We start from the raw sequence: 24019 nt of genomic DNA, 5'->3' as shown, positions 1-24019 counted from the left end.
AGAGGTACTCCAGTACAAACAAAGCAGGGTTTGAGCATGCTGCACTCAGGACAGATGACTAATATTTTGCACAGAGAGCCCAAATATTCTGCTTTTATGTGCGATGAATGAATAGATAATAGATATTTCTGGGTTGAAGAAATTAAATATTTCCCCTACTGATTGCCAAGAAGGCAACACACTTGAAGCCCTCAAACATGGCTTGAAGTGTGCTTGAACATGCAAGCATGTGCAAGTTTGCACATGTGTATACTTGATATGTAATGCATGCTGTGCAGATACAAGTAGTATGGTAGTTGAGATGCTTCTCCCTCTCATGCCCAAGATCTCCCACAAGTCATTCCAACTTAGAACAACATACCTTTTAGTGCTGGCAGTTTTTGAAGCTCCCTGTTATTGCTGACATTAAACCTTGAAGAACTCTGCCGCTTTTCCTTCTTCAGTACTGTCTGTGGCGCTGGTACTTTGATTTTAGATAGCTGTGCTGGCGGAGGAGTGCTGTTTGATTTTTTGTTTGACACCTGTTTAAAAAGAAATGAAAGCAGTTAACTGCAGCTGAGCTTGGAGAGAAAGTATTCTAGAAAACAATTTTTTTTTACAGAAATAAATGAAGCAAAATAGGCTTTTAATCAAATTGCTCTATTCATTATCTTCTGAAGGCACAGCTATCTATTATTTTATTCCATCTTTTCAGTTCATTTCTGTACCACAACCCTGATATCATTTGGAATAGATCACCTTGTTACACGCACCAGCCCAGTCGTTTGAAGTTACTAGCCAACTGAAAAGAAATTTTCAAATAACATAGTTCCTCAGCTACTCTCACCTTTTCCCCAAGAAGTCCAGGTCCAAGGTATTTGGCCGTCTAACTTCTGCCACAAAGGGATCACAGCACCATGTCTATTTACAGCAGGTGAGCCTTTCACTGCCTGTTTGCATCGTCTCACACTGCTACTGTCCTAAGCTTGGCTTTGACAGAAAGTTAAAGAAGTCCTCTTAATTGTAGCAGCTTCTAAAACATAGATGGAAATTTGCAGCAGTTTACTGTCTACTCAGAGCAAGTTAGTTTTACTGTATAATCCTTATCAGGTTGTCACTGTAGCTCTATAGGAAGTTTAGAACAAAACCAGAAAAGCAGTTTCCACCTATAAGTTCCCAGTTTGCTGTTATTTCCCAGGCTGTACTCTACAGTGCTCTCTCAAGCTCAATAAAATGCATCATTATAAGAAGCTTGTCAGAACTTGTGATGCTGCCTTTCTCATTTCTTTTTTTGAAGCAGGAAAATCAGGTTTAAAGTAGGCAATGGTTAAGTTTTAAAACATGAATAATTTATTGACCTTCTTCACAAGAATGATAAAACATCCAGGAGTGACCTGCACTAAAACCAAAGTTGAGCAGGAAATCTTACCGCAAGTATTGTAATTAATTTTATAGGACCTTCATTTGCTGTAGAAACCTTTCAGCTTTGTAAACTACTTCACACTGAAGCACACACATCTGAAAATATACCTTGACACTCTTCTCTGACAGGAAAGATCACATTCTCCTTTTCAGAAAATGCCCATGTCATAAGAAATAGGAAAAATAAATGGCAGTTTGAATGGATTTAATTAGAGTTTTGTTAAGTATAGTAGATATGAAAGCAATGTTTCATTCCTGCGTGAAATAACATCAATAGCATTTTAGCAATATGGCTAAAACAACATAAACCACTTTTCTTCATGTTTTAAAAAGGATTTCAGAATAGCTTACTCATCAGCGACTTCCACATGGTCTGGGAGTATACACATGGAAATGTTAACATACACCTTTAGAGTCTCTAAGGCTGTAATTACAATCAGGTTTTTTTTTCTTGTAGCATAACTGGGAAAGAAATGTATATGCTTCCAGAATAGATTAACACTTGTGTTATATTATACACACAATACTTAACATATCAAAGATATGACTGAAAGCAACGTTTAGTTTTCATTAAACACATTTAAGACTACAATTTTGCCAATTTACTACTATAATAGCAAAAACTCCTACAGCCTTATAGACCTAATAAGGGGAGACATACACTGAACACTAGAAGTCTTAAGCCATCAAAAATATTCTGAAACTTGTTTCCGTAAGAGACATATATCAGCAAGTTAAAAGCATTTACATACAAGTAATACCTGCAACATTGCATTTTTCAGACTATTACACTTTTTAATCCCAAACACTAAATGCTTAAAAATCTTTTTGCTGAAATACAAGTGATCTGGAAGGTAAATTCTACCCATTAAGTTAAAAAAGCATTCCAAGTGAAAACATGAATAGGCTAAGCAGAAAGAAAAATGGCACTAAAGATTATGAAGTAATGAGTATGTATTAAACAGTAAAAGCTATGATGCACTATAAATATTATTAATGCACACAATTCCATACTTTCAGTTGTGCTTGAGTCTAATGGTGCTTTTCTGAACCGTCTCTCTTCCACTGCCACCTGTTTTTTGTTCGTTACTTGCAACAGGAAAAGCTGCTTTCCTGTTTCCTCTATTCCCAAAGAATTATCAGTTTCGAATTAACAACTGCTTGCATGTGTCTGCACACACTACAGTGTCCTAAGGTAATACACATCTGAGGGAACCAAGTATTCTAAATTTCAGAAAACCTCTAAAATTAGTCCAAAAGTGGTTATTTAAGAGCATAGATAACATTTCTGATTAGGAATGTTGAAAGAAAATTTTTTGTTGCTATGGTGACTTCCCATCTAGCACTGATGACTTCAGCATGATTCTAGCCTTGAATCACTCGCCAATTTATCCAACAGATTTCCTCCTCCTTTCTACCACCAACCCTGCTTTTCAGTCATGCTCTAGTCATTCAGCCAGCACATACCAGAATGCTGCCAAAATAGTTTCCAGTTCATTATTACTGGATTACTACTACACAGCTGTACCCTACCACCTCTGCAAGCAGCACCCTGGTACTACCGCAAGAGAAATGGCATCCAAAGCTTGCAGATCACCAACCCTTTGATAGAAGAGCACCTGGAGAAAGTCAGTTAAGCTACACAGCCTAGCAAACTTAACCACTCCTCAAAAAAAGAAAACAAATTCAAACTAGCAGTTCCGTGCATCCATTTGCTAAAGATTTCAAGGTAACATACTTAACTTTTTGTGAAGGTACTGTGCTCATTATTTCAGATTAAAGAGCCAGGCTCAGCTTCTTCCTCCCAGTAACAAACCTCCCAGAAACCTCAACTCCTGAAGATAATGGATCTGTGCATTCATCAGCACAGTCAAACTACAGATATATTTTTATCAACTCCCTTCTTGTGACTAGAATAGGAAACACCTATTCTCCCTCTTGTTCTGGCAAACAGTACCCTCCTACCCAAATGTTTATGTACTCAGACACATTCAATTCCCAAAGTGCTGATAACCCCCTAAAACTGTGTACAAATTAGTCTGGAAAACGTCATATTGAGAATGTGTTTCTTCAGCTCATAATTAAAACACAACCCTCAGGTTTATCTTTTGAAAGCTAGAGCTTTGCATACTTCCATGAACATTAAGACAATCAAGACCAGTGCAAGTCTGACTTAACTTCTGTTTTAACAACTGAAAAAACTCCAGAGTTTATGTTCCTCAGTCCCTTGAATAAGTTTAAAATAAATTTGAGAGTAAATGCAGGGAGGAGAGAAAGAAGATTCTCGCCAGTCACGACAGTTCAAGATAAGATAGTCCTTGCATCCTTTTTTCCTTTGAGCAAAGTTGAAACCTTAACCCACACCAACTCATACTCAAGCATGTACAGATCACAGCACAACACTGTTTGTGACCATGGAAATAAAGAGATGATTAGACCAAGCACATCTACAGTTACAGGCATTTTTTTTCTTTTTAAATTAAATTGATTGTTAGGCCAGCCATCTAAGACATGAGAGCAAGAGAACTGGTATATGGAATAAGGGTCTACTATGGATCCCATGTATGTCAACAAGCCTTACAGAAGACCCTACTTTTCCCTAACACTGCACCCAAAAAACTGGTATTCAAGCCGCCTTAACCAAACATCAGCAATCAGAAGAACTCTGTCTCACCTTACGTTTCAAAGCACAATTGCTAATAACTGAATTATACCAAAGCACAAAGTCTTCTGCTCCACAAAACCAAATGGGCTTCCAAGCCAAGCCTAAAGTGAGGTGAACTCAGTAATGACACAGCAAGCCTTAATACTGCTTTCTAAGATAAACTGGTCTGAGCAGGGTAAGGATTTGAAGATGACAATAAAATAACCTGGATGTATCTGTCATTCAAGAGTAAAAAAACCTGGATGGCTTCCTAGTAACAAAAAACAGACCACCTCCTAATTAAAACACAAGAGCAATATTTCTGCCTGAAGAAAACACAGTGCTAGGCAATATCCTATATGGTGTTTCTTGACACAGATCAGTTTAATGTTAATCCACAAATTTCTTCCCTCTAATCAGTATCATCACAGACTTCAAGTTTATATCACCGTGTACGCCATCACAAGACAGCATCAGCAAGCCATATACCAGCAACATAAAACCTTGATAAAAACTCTGGACTACAAGAATTAATCTCTTCCTTCTTTACCTTTTGTTAAAGTAGCCTCAATGGACTTATTTTACAGAGGTCAGACTTACAGCACACAGAAAACCTCATTTCTTGCCATGGCAGCCTCAGAAAGGGTTATGAAGGCATTCTGAATTATATCTAAATATACTTACAGTGAAACTGAAATACAGTTTACTGAAACTAAACAAAGAACATGAGAAAACATGACAGGGACAATCACGACTTCGTTTTCAAAACTGTATGAGGGCCCAGTATGCAATCAAAATAACTTGGCAAAGAGGTTGAGGCCTAATACACAATCAATGTAATTAGGCTGAGTAGCTGAACCCCCTGGGATGAAAACTAAAATCAAACATCAAGGAGTCAAAATGGGTGAAGAGCAGTTAAGAGACATCCAAGCAGTTTTTCTGCCCCTCTGCATTAACTTCAAAGTAGTTTGAAAACCTCTGAACACCACAGGAAACTTGAACCCTGCCACAGAGCTCTACCCTTTGCAGACCTTCATTTATTGATCTGCTTTCAGGATGGGAGCAGGATCAGATCATATCTGGCATATGGCCCAGCAGCCATCAAGCTGGTAAATATATCCACGGCATACCTGCAGGAGGCAGGCTGGTGGTGGTGGTGGAAGATTTGCAGTTGGGACCAAGGCAAGTTGTTCAACACAGCATGCTATAAGGAGTGTGGTATTTGTCAGCTGATTTCAATGCTGTGTTGTTAACACTGGCAGTCCAAACGTGCCTTCCAACAGGACAACATCAGTATAATTCTTGTCATTATGGTATTAAAGATATGGCTTAATAGAGCTATCCAGAGACTGGAGTAATACTAGCTTGTGCAGGCAGCACCCAATCACCAGTAAGGAGTTTGTTATGGAGCAACTAGCTACGATCTGTAATGTCTGTATTTTCAATTTACAGAGACTCAGTGCAAACTATACAAAGCTTGATATGGATACTTCCTAATCATCTGAAGACTTAAAAAGGGGCATTGATGCTTAAATAACCCAGTTAAGAAAAGCAGGGAAACACCATACTTGTTGGGTATCATTTTGGCTCGTAAACAGGCCTGATGGTCTCACTGTGTTGAAGATTCTTGCTCCTATGCCATTATTGTTCACTAGTTCCACTGCCACAAGACTGTTTGGACAAACAAGTTATGGAGGAACTCTGGAGATGCAATTTATGCCACTGAAGGCTCTCATTGGTTTCAAGCAGACCATAATTTAGATTTCTGTTGGTTTTCCACAACAAAATCTTTGCCAGAATAACACCTGGATTGGCCTGCTAGAATTATCTTTGCAGCTGCCTTTCTAGAAGTATGTTTATTATTATTAAAGATTCTCTCAGTGGCTGAGATATGCTGAGACTACCACTGTACTATCCTGTGGAACTTGTTATGTTTTTATTTGGTAAGACAGCAAGAGCTGCATCCTAAAGCTTTGAGGATCCATGTTATTATAAGGATAAACAAAAAGATTAAGCTTGTCAACAGGGCAGTGATGGCAAAGTTTATATATTTTGGTATGCTCTAATCAGCACTTGCTGATTTACATTGTAGCACTTGTTCAGCAACTGTGATTTTGCATTTACACATAGCAATGCTACTGCTGGCTATTCCTGATGACAAACATGGAGTTTGTTGAATTGCATCTGTGACTGGGAAGTTCCCCACAAGCAGTGAAGGTTCACCATGGAGGGGTGCCCACGGCAACTTTTATAGTCACAGACCATTTTAGAAGATTGATCTACTACTTGCTGAAGCTCTTCCGCCCTTCTTGCTGACGCTCGTTTTTACAACACAAAGCATTGCTTGTATTTCCTGTTAGCTGCTTACACATATGACTCAAATTTTATCTTCTGAAGAATTGTATCATCATGGTTTTGTGCAATGCATTTCACTTGCAACACAAACCATCCTGACAACTGCCAAAGAATATACTGCATGTTATGCATCCTTGATATTCCTGCACCGTAATTTTACATTCATAGTTAAGTATCAGTAGCATAAGGCTTGGTTTCCATTTGTTCCTTGTAAACTTAAAGTAGTCTATGCCAGGAACAAACTGGAATTTGATTCCTTTCAGTCAAAGATCAGATCTGTAGCCTGAGGTTGTACAGGACTGGCATAGATGACAGGGTGCCCAGGCTCAGACTGTGAGCAGACCCAGGCTGTTTTGCATTTGCTGAAACACCACCATCAGTGAGCACCTGGTACTTCACAAACACAGGCAGCAAAGCCACGCTTGTCTCTTAATGCATCTCCTATAATGAAACTTCAAAGAAACAAACATCTCTAGAAAATTAAAACTTGTTACCTGCAACCATCAGTTAGCTAATTAAAGATGATTAAAACCAGACAATGTCCTACTTACTATTTCAAAACATTTATATAAAATACAGAGATGAAGAAACTGAATAGATGATCACATGGCTCCTATTACTTTAGTTCTGGATTTTCATTTGTAATTTCTCTCTGAGCAGCCTGAATCACCCTTTCACTTTCAAGCTCCCCCCCCAAAAAAAAACCTACTGTCTTTGTGCTTCTTTTTACATATACACACATCTATGTAAGGTTTCACAAGCATATATGTAAGGTTCCCACATCTCAAGGAAAACACACAAACTAATCTGATTTGTTTTAAGCCCTAACTGCTCTACTCTGCTGTAGATTATTATATAAAGCTACTGATGAGCTAAGGCTACTGCACATGTGGCTTTACCAATGATGCCTGTATCCTTGTGCTTCCTGATCCATTCATAACAGTTTCTCACTTCACATACTCATATTGAAGTCTTTCTTGCCATCTTCTGCCCCCCAATTTGGTATTAGAAGTTATATAACAGAGTTAAAGTCCATGACAAGGTTCCTGGACATAATAGTGTAACAACTTTACCACTTCCAACCTGTAATACCAAATCATTTTGTCTTCGGCTTTCTTTGATTTTACATGTGACTAGAAAAGCTTACTTTTTTAGTACTTCAGATTGCTACATCAAGCTGTGATGAGGAAGCATATTAAATTATAGCCACCATAAAGGTGAAGTGAATAGTAATATTTGGCAGTCACCTTTTAAGAAGTATAATCATGAATGGGGCAGGATTATTTTGTTACATTTTTTTTTTTTAATGGCTCCAAAAGCTTGTTTGGGGGGCAACACACAAAACATGAACAAAAACCCCAAAGCTTACCATCTCACTTCTAGATATACTAATTTATTCTGCCTTCAAATGAAATTTAAGAAAAAAACAAAGAAGATTTAATATTTGTAAAGTCAGTGAACATACAGATGGATTCAACAGCCTTATTTTCTTACTTTTTGTAGTGTCTTCGGGATAACTATATTAATAATTCTGTATTACACACGCATTAAGGAAAGCCTGAGTCCTCTCAAAGTTTAAGGAGCAGCTGGCCTTAACTCTCACTAAAAAAAACTTTAGAGAAACAACTTGAAACAAAAGATAAAAAGGACATCTCCAGTTTACAAACTGCCGATATGAATTTCTAAAGCTCACGTTACCCCTTTTCTTTAGAATTGCCTTTGCCTTCATTGCTGTGTTTCCATTCAGGAGCCTTTAAAAGCATGATTAGGAAGTGGAAGATAGCAAGTACTAAAACAAACCACAAACCAAAGTCCTCACACACCATGTAACACAAGGATATGTCAGCCTTGTTTAAGAACTAAAATAGTGTAGGATGCCATTTCCAGAAACGTCTCCTTTTAGGTAACAAAACACTTCCCTACAGCAGTCTTTGGTAGATTTCTTTAACGAATTCAACTAGTTTTAAAAGCATCACTATTAAGTTACATGACAAGCGCTGTTAAGGTAACCTCTTTCACTAATCAGTATGAAGGTACATTTACTTCGGATGCAGTAGGAAATTCTAATTCCCAAAACCAAAAAGGCAAGACGTCAATAAAAACTGTAAATAGAAAGTCATAAACAAAAAATTGCATGGCTACTGTAAGAGTAACACATAGTGCATCTTTCTAGTTAGCAAATAACACCTCATTTAGTACTAAGGGCGCATTCACTTGCTGCACTAAAGTATTTTTCAGTGGTTCTATCAATCCATTAAAAAAAATTCTCTCTGGGAAAGAAAATCATAACTGCAAGCCATGAACAAAAACCAGTTTTCAAATCAAATTTTTTTGAAGAAGTTGGCACACTAGTTTCAAGGCACCCTCTCCCCTTCCCTCCCCCCCAACACCACAGAATTCATTTACATAGCTGATACAAAAGAAAATCCATTCTGGTTTTATATGTAGTTTTGGCTTAAAGTCCTGTTTTGCTAATGTTAGAAGTAAAAACTCAAACCAGCGGCCCTAGAAAGCTTCAGAAAACAGGTCTAGCACTGTCTGTTTATAGCCATGCTGCAATTCAAATTTGAAAGGACTAGTCGCTCAGAATTCCAAATTTACTTCCTGAGCACGTATCTTCTTCCAAATCAAAGATGATCAATTTCCAAATCAATTTTATCTGCTGCATGGGACTGACTCATGGAAACACTGGCTACTCTGCCCATCAGTCCAGCTCAGACATATAACTGAATATGTACTGAAGAAACAGGTAGGATACAGCTAGGTTTGTTATGTGCTGTGTACACCAAACAGTTTATTGATTTGGCCCACTGAAAACCTGGGGGCTCAATGATGCTTTATTACAGGCTATCAGCCATTCCTGACCCAGGTGGCTACATAACTAGCATAAAACTGACAGTACGGTAGGGAGTACTACTCAAAGCCTTAAAAGAGTTTTACATCGTAACTTAACTTCAGGCATTGATTAAAGGACAAATCCAATCTATACTAAATATATCTCTTTCTAAAAGACACCTGCTTTATAAACAACAACAAATAAGAAGAATCTCATACCTCAAAGATGCTGAGCTCAAAGCATAAAAAAAATGCTGTGCCACTGAAGACTGCTCACCCTATGACAGCAACAGCAAAGAGCTAAAATGACAGCTGCTTTATACAAGCAACCATACATATACACTGAATCACAAGCAAGCACAAATTAGCATACTAAATAATAAAACCAGGTTAATCTCAGCTGATTGAAACACTGTTTTGTGGCAAGATGATACTTCCAGAAATTATTTCAGAGCAGTGCCAATACATGTGAACAAGAGGGTAAACAACCTCAGAACTTTTGGAAAAGTATTTTCCCCTCCCCAAATTTCAAGCTCCTCTGGCGCAGTCTCTTAATGAGTTGCGTAATAAGTGCTTATCTGTGCTTTGAAGTATAACTTCAAAAATCCTTAATAGAAAAATCTAGTGATAAGCCAGAACTGTATAACGGTCTCCATATGCCATCTTCAAGATCAGATCAGGTACATTTGTTTCTCAAGTTTACTAATAACTGGTACAATTTACACAACACCTCAACCTTAAAATGCAATGAAAAAAATCACAAACAAGAAACATGAGAAAAATAAGCTACAGTATACAGAAAATATGGAGTCAACTTTCTAAATAACTTGCTGCAACCGATCACAGGAAACTGCTAACACAAAAAATGCTGGATTTATTGCTTTTGTCTATTCTGAGTTTTCCTTTTAACATTAGGATACTTCTACATGTGAGCTCTGCTAAGAAAACCACATAGAACAATCAAAATCACTTCTATTCTCCATTCCTTTTAAAATTTCTTATTTTAAAGTAAACTGGCAATCATTTATGCACATGTAACCATGAATCAGTAAAAGCAGCAATGAGAATACTGACAGTCCTTCCCCACTGTGTGCTAGCTAATCTAGGAAGGGTGATCACAGAAAACTGGACAGCCACCTCCCAACTTTCTTTAAGACATATAAAAATCCTTACTTTCGTGAACTATTTTAAAGACTACACATTAAACAGAGATTTCTGCAGTTTTGTGTTCCTGAAAAAAAATTACCACTATGTTGAATAGTTTAAGAAATTAACTTCTAAATAGAAAAGGTTTCACAAACCAAGGAAGGAAAAACCTCTGATAATAAAGCCTGACAAAGTTGCTGCACTGGAAGCTATCACCACTACTTAATAAAAAAGGTGATGGCTGCAAGACAGTGGCAGGACAGAAGCACAGAGCAGTACTTAAAGCTTTTAAAATGTATTTAGAAAGTGGTTTCAAAAGTGATTGTAGTATGACATGAGCAACATATGCTGTCAATAAAGCAAGCAATCTCTTGCATGACAAGAAATCTGGCCAATGCAGGTTGTATTTCACTATGTTTTCGTTCGTCTGTATTCAAAAAAACATGCTTAAAGTAGAAAGAACCAATTGGTGCAGCACATGGAAGCAATGAGATAATACACAAAAATACACACACTCCTCAAACCACATCAGTCTTCAGTTTGCTGTTCTGCATGGCAGAAGAACTTGAAGAAAGAGTTACAATTTCTGTTTTCATTTGTTGAAAGTCATCAAGCCAATATTTTCTTAAACAAAAGTAGTCTTTTCCTTCTACAGACTACTGAGCACCTGAGCACCTAGGTTCACAATGAATAAAATTCTCAACTTAGAAGTTTCATGCCTTATTAAGGCAGTCTGGCTAAGACCTAGAAGATGCTACCACTCCCAGTCACCTACGACTGCATTGTGTGAAAGGTTACCAGCTACTTCTGACCCTTCCACTCCTGGGGAATCACAACGCTGAATCATCCAAAGTTTCCTAGATCATTTCAGCGACTGCTGAAAAGCACAAGCTTTAGCACATGCATTCCCACCGGCAAGACAGACAGAAATAAAGAGTCTATACGGTTAGAATTTTAACTTCCTTCCCCTGTGGTTGTATTTGAAAACTACTGCTAAAGTACTGTAATTAACACTTGAATTTTGAGAAGTGTTAGGTTTTGCCAGAAATAGAAAAGGGTGATGTTGCTCGACAAGCATTAACTATTGCCAAGCCACCTCTTTCTAAAGAAATTACACTGACCATAAGCCCTAACTCAAAAGGAAACCCCCAAAGCCTAGTAACAAAACAGAACTCTACAATAAAGCTTATGTGAGGCAAGTAGTTTCTGCAAAGGCCTGTTAGGTCACATGGAATATATCCATGAGTTCCCAAGTGTTGGCACAGCCAAGCCTCACAGACAGGCTTTTTTTTTGGAATTTGTTTGTGTTGCAAGTATTGGGTTTGGGTACAAGTAAACAAACTCGACAAGCATTTTATCAGAGTAGAGACACTACTCCCACACAGAGGAACAACAATACACAGCAGATTAAGTCTTTGTTCACAGCCTGAAGACATTAATACCCTGGACTAATTACTAAAGTAAGAGGTTATACTTTGTATAGATTAAACTGTCCTGACAACTATTTAGTCTAACTCATTAATGTTTAGTAACAGGTTACAAACTAAAGGTAGACAGGAACTTAATCATATTAGCTGTTTTCTTCAGTGTTCAAAAAGTGAATGATATGTGCAACTAGAAATGGGAATAGTTGTATTAGGGTACAGAATGGCAAGGTACCCTCACCTCATACGTGCTGTACATTTCTGGTACAGTCATCACAAAAAGGAGAACAGAATACAAGAACAGAGGATGCTCAAAGAAACGGAAGCCCTCCCAGCTATGGGAGATTGACAAGGCTAGGGGGGAAAAAAAATCTACAGATGTCAATATTAAATGATTAATAATATGAAAACAATTTTACACAACACCTCAACTAAACAACCTTATAAGCCACGGACTGACTTAAAGAAAAGCATACCAAAATGGAAGACCACACATCTCTACCTGTATCCCTTCTTGAATATCAGCTACTGACCACAGAGCAAATGAGAGGTCTATGCTACTTCACATTCAGCATGGCTCTTTTGGTATTACATGAAGCAACCACCGCACAGGTAATGCATCTTGTTTTCTTTCCCCTAAACATGTGCTTGGTAGGAATGGCAAAGAAAGGAATATAGACAAGATAAACCTCGCTTTCTAATACAACTACTATGGGATTCTTTCAGATTTAAAAGAGGCATTTACTGCAGCAGAGCGCTGCAGCTACTTTTTAGTACTTCTCTACATGCCTATGGGCTACTGAAGAAATTTTCAAACAGACATAAGCATCAGCTTAAGTCACTCTCTCCCCTTTTTTAGCATGGGCACCTGACGTGGCAGGAATCATTTAAATCCCTTTCAAACCTGCCGTACAGTAACAATCAAATGAAATCTCATTTCCCTGAGTGCAAGACAGGAAAATCACCTGTACATTTTTTCAATATTAAGATCTGTTGCACTTTTTATCTATAGATAAAGTCCAAGGCATCATGAATTTAGTTAAGTGTTATAGATATGTCTATAAATAAAGTATTTGTGGGATGCTGCTGTTTGCATTGTCCCTGTTTTTTGACAAACAGACAGTTTTTAGTCTTTACAATCTGCTATTTGCATTATATTTATTTGCATTAATTGCATTTGAGAAAAAGAATTAATCATCATATTTCCAAATCTACTCAGTCTAGAAGATTTTTTAAAGGCCACATTAAAACACAGGCACACAAACTTTTTTAAAGGAAAAAAAAAATCTAAAAATGTATGAACAGTGTGTTCCAGAATATTTTTATACCTACTGATCTTCATTGTGTAAACAAATGGCCTCCTTTCTGCTCATATAAGCACCAGCTATCATGATTATACATCATGATTATAGCCAGCCACATTAGAATGAAAGTCTACATTACTATTTGTGTGCAATTACTCTATTAATTAAGTTAATGAGTCAAGCACTGAGGTGTTCAAAAGTGAATGGAGACTACTAAATAATGCCCACTGGGAATGGCAATCATACTGCACATGCCAGTCACATTTCCAGTCCCTTTCCAGTTCTGCCCCTACTCACATATGATTAGGTATCACAGATAACATAAGCAAACTGTACTTTTCATTGTGAATTCTACCTGGAAGAACAACTGAAAAAGTAAAATGCATGAACACTACAATACATTCTCCTATTGACATTCACCACTCTCACATTTTAAGTTTAAAAAGAACTGGATCCGCAAACACAATAAGAAACTACAAGCAAAACTGCATATATGTTTTCAGTTAAGATTTAAAGCTCTCCATTAACTAACTATAGGAGCTTTACACTATCCTGAAGTACCAAGAAAGACTAACAAAATCAATTTTGGTCTCAGCAACTTGTCATAGAATCACAGAACCATAGATTGCCATTGAGAAGCTTAAGAAAATAAGCAGTCAACAAATATACAGCAAAGATGTTGATAATGATGAGCACAGGAACTAAAATTACACCCAAAGTAGTAATACTCTTAATGTCACAACAATATACTGCAAAGACAGACCACGATAAAGTAGGTCTATTTACACCACTATAAACATCTACACTGCCACATTTCTTATTTCATTCTAAAAGCCTTCCTAGTAGCTAAGACCCCTCCAGGAGGCAGGTTCCCCTCACCAAAACTCAGACACTCTTATGCCAGAAGGCTTACATTTATTAATTAGTAGGTCATTAAAACTTGAAATTTATGACAGCAGCATGCATCTTGCTGCACAACGAACAAATGAGAACTCACTGAAATGCATATTTCATGTTCCCACCCACATATCCCAAACAACTATTTCAAGGAGGCAAAAATAGTAAAACTGGATGAGTACTTTGTTCTTAAACATTATCTTCTGTATCAAGACATGTAGTTTAGAGGATTAAATACATAAGCTTTTCACTGTAGTGTATTTTTTTTTTTTACATTCAGTCTGGTATGAACATTTTAAAGGAAATTTCAGAATCCACATAAACAGTAGATTTCCAAATGTAGCAAGTCTATTCATTCTGAATTAATATGGGAAAAGGAGTAAATAAGGATTTAATCGACCCCTTTAAAGTCACTGCACCTTGCTGGTGGGCAAAATAGAGAAATGCAGAAGGAAAAAAAAAGTCAACGTCAGTAAGAGATGAATCAGGTAAAAATTAAACACTCCATTGTATACCTATAAAAAGAAATCACAAAACAAAACAACTGGCAGCCTTTGATTAAGTCCAAGATCTCTTGACAATACAATGGGCTACTGGCACTTATCTGACAGCCAATATTTGACAGTTTGAAGCAACAGAGTTCTGAGGATTACAGAAAATAGTAAAAACTGCAATAAAAAGAAAAGCCCAAAACCTCACAATAAGACCAGAAAATAAGGCAGCTATATGCCTCAACCATAAAGGAAACAGGTGAATATTTAAGACTGCAGCAAGCAAAGTATTTACTTATTCCAAATAAAATTAATCTCCTCAAAAGCATCTTAAGGCCCAACAACTCTTTTTTGTGAAGTATTAGGGCAGTAGTTCCACAACCACTTTCCCTCAAAGCCAACTGTCATGTCAAAATTGTAACAATCTAGAAAAACTTTAAAAGTTCTTCAGAAGCAGTAACAAACTCGCCTGGAAAAAAACCTACATGTGTTAATAATATTTACCTCGTGTTCTTGGTTATCTTGTCCATCCTTGCCACTTTTTCCACTCTTGACTGATTTTGCAGGTTCCTTAAAAGAAAAAAAAAAGTTTGCAGCCTTAGTTACTTTGAAAAGGAGATCTAGATGGATTTTCAGTTCAAGCAGCTAGGTTTTTTTCAGACATTCACTGAAGAATATTAATACTGATGGGATAAAAATGATACTGTTTTATTGGATGAGCTTAGTACTAAACTATCAGTCTCTACAATGCTGCTTTAAACATTTTTCATCTGCATAAGTGTTCTGGAATTCTATTTATGCCTCAAAATTCACTCATAAAGTATATAAAGATAAGCTTTCATATAGGTAAACAGGCAGAGACAAAACACGCAAGCAGTTGGAACCACGTCTAGGAACTTACTCTTGCTGTCTTTGGTTTTTAGCTTCAGGAATGTTTATAGTTTAGCTTTGAAACTAATATTAGTGCAGTACACATTTTACACTTTGCTATTTTGTATGTTCTAGAAAGTCTAGTATTAGAAGTAGGCCCACAACTCCAATTCCTCCATCCCAGCATTGTCCTTAACTTGCATCCATCACCCATTTTTGAAATTTATTATTCTCAGAAGAGTAAAGTTTGAATGTTTTTAATATCAAGGTGGATGAGAGGGAATGGGTATAAACTGGAGAGGGGCAAATTCAGGCTAGACATAAGGAATTTACTCTTCACTATGAGAGTGGTTAGACACTGGCAGAGGTTGCCCAGTAAAGTTGTGGATGCCCCATCCCTGGAGGTGTTCAAGGACAGGCTGGATGGGGCCTTGGGCAGCCTGGTCTAGGAGGAGGTGTCCATGCCCATGGCAGGGGGGTAGGATCTAGATGATCTTTAAGGTCCCTTCCAACCTGAACTATTCCATGATTCTATTAATATTGAGAAAAAGTTAAAGAAACAATCCCCCACAAACCACAGCATTCAACCTCCCCACATCTAATTTCAAAACGATGTTTAAAAACGGAAAAGACAAGCGGATCTGAGCCACGCAGAAAGGGTCCACAGCTGGACGACCACGTATCTCTCCGTCTCTGCCTCCCCCCGTGTGGAAAATTGCCCGTCATGTAAAACGAAGCGCAATCCAGTTAACTTTCTGCTGGATTTGGAAGTTTTCCAGGACCACTGCTTGTGCCAGCCCCTTTCGCGTCTGCAAGGCAAATCCCTCCCGGGAGCGCCTGGGGAAACTGAGGCAAAGCCGGGGCCAAACCTAAAGCTTCCCCGCCCTACAAGAAAAAGGCGGGGGGGAAGATTCCGAGTGTCGATTTGTGCTCCTTGGGTGCATGCGGGGATCACAACGGGCACTGCTCCAACAGTAGCTAGAACCACGCACAGCACAGCCGCTTCCCGGGACGGAGACGTATCCGCCCCCCTCTCCCGCGGGCACACACCCCCTCCCTCAACCCACCCCCGTAGGGCTCACGGCTGGGGACACGGTTCCAACCTCCCCCCCACCGCCCCTTTCTCCTCCTCCTCCTCCTCCCTCCCCCCCCTCCCGGTGTCCCCCCCCCCCCAACGCGCGCGTGCTGCCCCCTCCACAGGCGGGGGGGGTGGAAGGCGGGGGAAGGAAAGGCGGGGGGGAGAGGGCGCTGCCCCCCACCCTAAAGCCCCCCCCTCCCCCGAGGCCCGGCGTCCCCCCCATCCACCCAGACTCACTTTCTCCTTCTTGTTTTTATTCGGCATGGCCGCACAGCCGCCACCGGCCCCGCTCCGCGCTGCGCCCGCCCCTCCCCGATCCGCGGCGGCGGCCTCAGCGTCGGCGCTAGCCACGCCCCCTTCCTCCTCCGCCCGCCTTCCCATTGGCTGCCCCTCCTCACGTGACCAGCGGCTCGCGCGCCGCGGCGGGGGCGGGACCAGCGCGCGACGCCCCACCCCCGCGCCCTTTCGACGCGCGCCCGGAGCTCCCCGGGGTCCTGCCGCGATGCAGCCGCGCCTCGGGTTCGGGCGTTCAGACCCGCAGAGCTGGGGAAGGGGCTGTGATACAAGAGGAGCGGCTGAGGGAGCAGGGGTTGTTTAGTCTGGAGAAGAGGAGGCTGGGGGAGACCTTATCAGTGTCTACAACTGATGAAATTAATTCAGTGAAGCCATTCGTAAAGTGATGCTCAAAGGGCTGAGAGAGCTGGGGTTATTCAGCCTGGAGAAGAGAAGGCTCTGGGGAGACCTGAGAGCAGCTTCCACCACTGACAGGGGCTACAGGAAAGCTGTGGAGGGAGTTTTTACTAGGACAAGGGGGAATGGCTTTAAATTGGAAAGGGGAGGATTTAGAGAAGACGTTAGGAAGAAATTCTGCACTGATCTAGTGGAAGGTGTCCCTCCCCATGGGAGGGGGTCGGAACTGTATGGGCTTTAAGGTCCACGCTCCTGGGCAGCCTCTTCCAGTGATGGATAAGCCTTTTGGTGAAGAAATTTTTCCTGATGTCTAATCTGAACCTTCCTGGTGCAACTTGAGGCCATTCCCTCCTGTCCTATTCCTGTCATATGGGAGAAGAGAGCACCCTGCTACGACCTCCTTTCAGGGAGTTGTAGAGAACTATGAGATTAGATTAGATTAGATTAGATTAGATTAGATTAGATTAGATTAGGTGTTTCATATGGTGACTGTAATAGAATGATAGAACGGTTTGGGTTGGAAGGGACCCTAAAACCCATCCGATTCCAACCACCCCTGCCATGGGCAAGGACACCTCCCACTAGATCAGGCTGCCCAAGGCCCATCGAACATGGCCTTGAACACTTCCAGGGATGGGGCAGACACAACTTCCCTGGGCAACCTCTGCCAGTGCCTCACCACCCTCATGGTGAACAATTTCTTCCTAATGTCTAATCTAAATCTTCCCCCTTCCAAATTAAAGCCATTCCCCCTCATCCTGTCACTCCATGCTGTCATAAAATGTCCCTCCCCAGCTTTCTTGTGGAGCTCTAAGATGATCCAGTTAGGGCATATCTAGAGCATGCTAGCCCTCTCATACAGATGCAGTGTGGTCATCATCAGCTTGAAGACTTCAATACGTTCTTTGAGTATGTGGCTAGGGAAATGGCAAGCCTTGCATAGTTGCAGCCTGATTTTATAAGGGCATCTTTATCCCTTGTTAATTTTTAAAAGCCTGGGTGCAGATGTGTTTGTTTTCATGATGCCCACCTGTACCAAATACAATTTTTTCCAAACAAGTCATTCTTTAATCTCTCAATAATCAGAATGCAATAATCAGAACAATCTTAAAAGAAGAAGAAATGTGCATATACTTCTGGAAAATTTACAAAATGCATTTATCACACAGCCACACTAGGCTTCCAATTACGGTTAACTGAGGAAAAATTACAGGGAATAGTAATACTTGTAATAATGCCGAGACATAAAGGACATAAAATCTAGATTTAGCTTATTAACTGTTAATTGTGCTCTGCTACTAGAGAAAACTTGTAGCCTAATGAATACCAACGTAAAAGTGAAATTGATCTTCCTTACCCAACCTCAGAGTATCAAAGCAGCTGCGCTCTCATTTTTAGGAACTGGGATTTCTAATAATCACTTGTGTCTAGTGTAGTGATATTTAACATCACTTTGCATCCATTATATTCGAACAGTTTGCTTTTGCTGTGGTGAAAGGGCAAGGTAACTTTCACTTTTCCAGGCACAACAAAGAAGTTTACTGACCATGGACTACTGCTTCTGTCTGCTTCCCTTTCTTTTCTGCTTATGTGCTAGAAAACAAATTATGTCTGCTTCTTATCCTTTCCCTCATCTTCTCTGATTTGAGGATTTAGAAATGAGGTGCAGTTATCACTATTGTCCTTTTCTTAAGAGCCATTCATGAATGAGTCACTACTAAGAAGTGAGATTTCTGACCAACAGAAGAACAATATGGATTTTGAACATGCTAAGAGACAGTAGGCAAAAGAAATCTTCCTCTGTCTGTAGTTTGGAGTTTGATCAGTGTATGAAAGGTTTTGAACAGCTGAGGATAAACTCGAGATCTTCCAGTTCTTTGTTAGGTTTCAGTTTCATAGAAGCTTAAACTACTCTTATTTCCCAGCTGCTGTGTTCCTGTGTCCGTCTGCACTGACACTGGTACAGTGCATCTCCTTAAACCAGTTCATAGAACCGATCAGGTTGGAAACTCTTCCCCCAGAATGATGTGTTGTTTCGTATTTTTTTTTTTTGCCTTAGACTGAAACACCACCACCTGCTTCTGTAAACACTAGCATTGGCTGAAGGAAGGGGGTGGAAATATGTGGCGGGGGCGGGATGTGACCTCAACAGCCTAGATTTAGATCAGTTTAAGCAGCTTAATGAGTTTCTCATTGGCTCTTGGCCTCCTTTGTGCTTGCTAGTGCTCATAGTTTTTCTAAATAATGGAAAAACTCTGTCAGTATCGTTGTTACCCAAGTAATTCTGAATAGCAGCAGTGAAAATTGTCTGTCCTTATTTTGCTGTTGGGAAACCTGGAATCACTACATCAGACTTAGTACAGGCTCAAAAGATGGCACTGACTCAGCTAACATTCAGGAGGTTTTCTTTGTGACCACAGATGTAGAAACTCTTATGAAAACTTCACTCCCCCTCACCTCACTTGCTGTGGAAAGAGTCTCATTCACCAGTAACAGAAAGTAATTGTGTTTTTCAAGGCCTGCTGTACTGTATGAAACAATCAGTGGGTGGAGGTGGTTTACAAGAAGAATAGTTCCAACTGTATGCTCTAGTGTCTTCATAAACTATGAGAATACGACACCTGACTGATATTTGCATGTGGCGCTAGGATGAAATCTTATTTTTACTGTAGTGGTACGTCACTGTGGGCATAATTATTCTGCTACAGAGTAGAATTAACTAGGTAGATAAGATTTTGTAATATGAGTGTGAAAATATTCACACTACATTAATATTTCCATTCACTTCTGAACATGTTTCAAAAACCACAGCAGATTCAGACTTATTTGGCTATCTCTATATTTAAATTGCAAAATCTAATGCCTGCAGCGTACCTACCAATTTGCCTTTTTTTTTTTACTGTATTGATTAAATTGTCTGAACTTGCAAAAGTTAAATCACCGAATAATTTCAAGTCTTGTATAAAACACATGGATAATATTTAATAGCTTGAAACTGGGCCAAGTGTCCAGTATGCCAATGAAAGGGAAATATTTACACAGTTAGTCCTTTCCAGCTGTATTGGATAGTCTTGTTTGTTTGTTTGTTTTAATCCCTTTACAGTGGTTGAGCAGTCATGCTCTGGCCTGAGTTTATTGAACAGATCACTGTCACTGTGACAGGGACAAAATCTTCCATTCCCAGCTGCATGATTTTACTGCTTTCCATGCCCTCTCTCTGGTTTGATTGGGTGGTATTGCCAGTTCAACTTGCTAAAATGGCAGAAAACTCACTGAGCAGGGAAGACAGGAGACAGTGAGACCTTTTGCTATCAAGCTGTTAATTTGCCTCAACTAACACTATGAAACTGCACTTCTGGACAAGGTTTTTAAAGCCAGTGAATTGTCATCATTATGCATAATTGTCAAACATTGGCAGGCTGTTTCTCAAAATGCTCCTTTATTGACTGAAGCAGATCTCTTCTGTTTTCTGACCCTCTGCATCAGATGTAGAGAACTGAAAACTGAAGCACCACTGGTGTTAAAGAGGGTGGGAGAGGTGGGTTGAAATTTAAAATAATTTTCCATGCTTGTGCAGGGCAAGCTACTAGTTAAGGTAACTTCCCTGTCAGGAGTGGTAAAACTGCCAGATTCTTTCTGATGGAACTAACCGAAGGAATAAACTACTTCATCAACACCTGCTATTGCTTCTATGCACGTGGCGTCAAAAGCTGCAAAGCCAGTACATTCAAATTCATGAAAAACCTTAAACATCTTTCAGAAACCTTCTCCACTAGCATGAATTTATTCTGCTTACCCTGAATGACATTAAATAATCTTCGGACTGCTCTCAATCTAAAATGTTAGACTTTAATTCTCCTCAATTCTTTTAATATCCATTAGTGTTAGGTGCCCTGCTGTCACGATCTGCTGTGTTGTAAACGTTACAAAGTAAGTTATTCAAAGATGTAAGGAAGTCAGATTCTGATGAGGTAATGAGTAACAAGTCAAATTTTAGAACTTCAGGCATATAAGCAACATGATTTTTCAGCCTTGCTTGTGACCACGTAGTTAGAAATGGCAATTGTTGGCATCACTTAACACAGAACCAGCAGTGCACATTCAAAGCCGTGATTATACATATGTACATGTATTAGCTGTAATATTTCTCCATATTTTTCTAAAACTTGGACTGGTAAAAAAAGAAAAAATGCTCATTTGTAATTAAATATACAATCTAAATCTCAGCTTTAAGAATTTTCTGTGCCTATGTTGAAGTACTGCTTTGAAACCCAGATTTATTTGTATTTTGTCTGTTCTTAAAACTTTTAATTCTCTTTCTTGACACTTAAGTTTAAAAAAGTTGATAAGATTTCATTTTGAATGCAGTAAACGACATTATCCATTAATTAAGCAACCATAGTATTGTAGAAAATATTTGCTAGGAGACTTTTCAGTTTTGTTAAAAATTGAGCACTCTCTTTCCTTCAGGCAAGTAGCAAAAGCTCATGTTAAATCCTCCTTTCACTGAGGTCCCAGAGGCTCCTTGGCAAAAGCAGAAGTCAGCTTGCTTATGACTCTTCTGTGGGGTAGCAACATGAGGAAAGCTACTCCATAAGAGCTGGAAGGAGAGCGTGGCTACAGCAAAGGCAAGGCCTTTCTGTCCAGGGTATGATTGCAGCGGGGGTGGGGTGGCAAGAATCACCAGTCTGAGACAAGGCAAGCTAACAAATCAGGGTTCCGTCCAAGAAGTCCACTTAGGAACAGCAGGAGGTAGGGCCAAAGACAAGAATGGAGACAAGACTACCTGTAGTGCAACTCTGAGCTTACAGAAGACAAGCCCAGAGAGAGGACTGCTTATAATACAGATCTAAGGTTCATCCAGGAGACTGGAGCCAGAGACAAGACTACCTACAACGTACGCCTGAGATCCAACTAGGAAATTCAGTCAGTAGGTCATCCTGGAAGGAGACAGTGCTGGATACGTATACAAATATGGCAAAGAAGGCCAGGTTTGGTTGCCCAAGCTAGGGCTCAAGTAGAGCTCCTGGACCAGTTGGAAATGTTGTCATATATGGCTGGTAACTGGTGTGTTATTACACATAGCTGATGTTGTCAGTAGCTATCATCCATATTCATTAACACATTGATTCTGGATTTCTGTTTTGGCCACCTTAATTTTAAAATGAACGTGAAAAACAAATAATGAGCATCGGGAACTCATGCAGAATGTTAATGAGGCATTGTACTGCATTTGGCTGGGATAGAGTTACATTTCTTCATTATAGGTTGTATGGAGCTAGCTCTGCCTTGAGTTTATGATGAAAACAGTGTTAATAACATGAGGATGTTTTAGTTATTTCTGGGCAGTGCTTACATAACCTCAAGAACTTCTCTGCTCCTCACACTGCCCCACCAATGAGTAGGCTGGGGATGCACAAGAAGCTGGGAGGGGACACAGCCAGCACAGCTGACACCAACTGACCAAAGGAACGATCCATACCATTTGATGTTGTGCTCAGCAATACAACTGGATGGAAGGGTGGGGAGGTTGGCCAGGACTGCCCCTGCATGTGGACTGGCTAGGCATCAGTTGTCTGGTGGTGAGCAGTTGTTTAGGGCTTCTTGTATTGCTTGTTTTTATTTTTTCTTTATCCCTCTTTTTTTTTCTATTATTATTACTTTTTATTATTATTAAAATGTTTTTATCTCAGCCTAAGAAATTTTGCTGTTTTACTCTTCTGATTCTCTCATGGGGGCTAGGTGAGCAAGCGGCTGTGTAGTGCTTAGCTACCTACTGCAGTTAAACCACAACAGGCCTCATTGCTGAGGTTCGGTAATATTCTGGACAAATAACATAAACCAAAAATATTTAACGGTAGTTAAAACATTTTATCTGTTTTTGGCCACAGTTTGCACAGTGGTTATTAAACATTGAAATGACCTACATGTGGGAGTTCAGATGATGGTCAAAGTAAAAGACAGGCTATTAAGCTGGATGAACCATTTGTCTTATCCAGAATGCCAATTCCCATGAAAAGTGCCTGCATTGTGTGCTGGTAACCAAACACCATAGAGATGGAAATTACAAAAATGGTAACATTAAGACACTTTGTACAAATCACTTGGTGTTCCTCTGCCTCAGTGAGGCAAACAAAAAGATCATAAAAGCAAGACTGCTGCATATCATGTAGTTGGATCTGGGAAAATAAACTCAAAGAGAGGTGCAACTCTGCTGGTAGCATAGATGATGTTAGGATGTCTGCTTTCATGTTTCCACTATTTTTTGTGTGGGTGTTTTTTTGTATTTATAAGTTGAGAGATAATTTAAAATACGATCTAGTAATCTATCTAAAATTTATTGGATGTGCCTAGCATTCAGAGGGTATAAAAAACAAGTTTGTTTTTGATAGTTCATCTCTTTTTCATATCCAAATTGAGTGTTATTATTGTGTGTTTTGGTGTGATTTTTAGCAGCCTCTGTTGATTCCAGGTTTTTGCTGCATTAAGTGCAGTATTCCTATTCATGTAGTACCATTCCCTCTTCCCACATTAGATTAAAGGGAAGATTAATTTTGTATCAGATGAGTGAGACTAGTGAAAGGTGACTGCAGCTAGGACCTCCTACATTTTTATTTTTATCATATTTGAGTTGATATTTATAGAATGAATGAAGAGATCCAATTAATTGTACCTCCTGTTGATGCCATACAAGATTTTATCTTTCAACACTTTGTACTTTTTTCCTGCTTTTCTTAGGATTTGTCAGAGCTAATATAGCTGTATATTTTTATCTCAGTGTGGGAAGAGTTGAAAGACATACTCAGAAGGCATACTCAGGACTTAACCCTGCACGTAGCATCAGTTTCTATATTCGTGAGGCTCTGTTTTGAGGATGCTTAGAA

The 24019-nt window shown here is 39.5% G+C and overlaps 1 protein-coding gene across 1 annotated transcript in view; it reads right to left on the bottom strand.

Moving 5' to 3' along the window:
• PPP2R5C (protein phosphatase 2 regulatory subunit B'gamma) overlaps nt 1-16813 on the bottom strand; it is an 85804-nt gene extending 68991 nt beyond the window's left edge. The window contains exons 1-3 of the mRNA XM_054067835.1: nt 16683-16813; nt 15002-15067; nt 362-521 (exon numbers count right to left, since the gene is read on the bottom strand). Coding sequence (XP_053923810.1) covers nt 362-521; nt 15002-15067; nt 16683-16709 — 253 coding nt within the window. The 5' untranslated portion in view covers nt 16710-16813. The remainder of the gene's footprint in view (nt 1-361; nt 522-15001; nt 15068-16682) is intronic.
• Between the last annotated feature and the right edge of the window lie 7206 nt (nt 16814-24019).

Source organism: Cuculus canorus, chromosome 5, assembly GCF_017976375.1.
Source record: "Cuculus canorus isolate bCucCan1 chromosome 5, bCucCan1.pri, whole genome shotgun sequence".
NCBI lineage: Eukaryota > Metazoa > Chordata > Aves > Cuculiformes > Cuculidae > Cuculus > Cuculus canorus.
The sequence above is the reverse complement of the archived record's forward strand: the minus strand, read 5'-3'. Positions and strand labels throughout refer to the sequence as shown.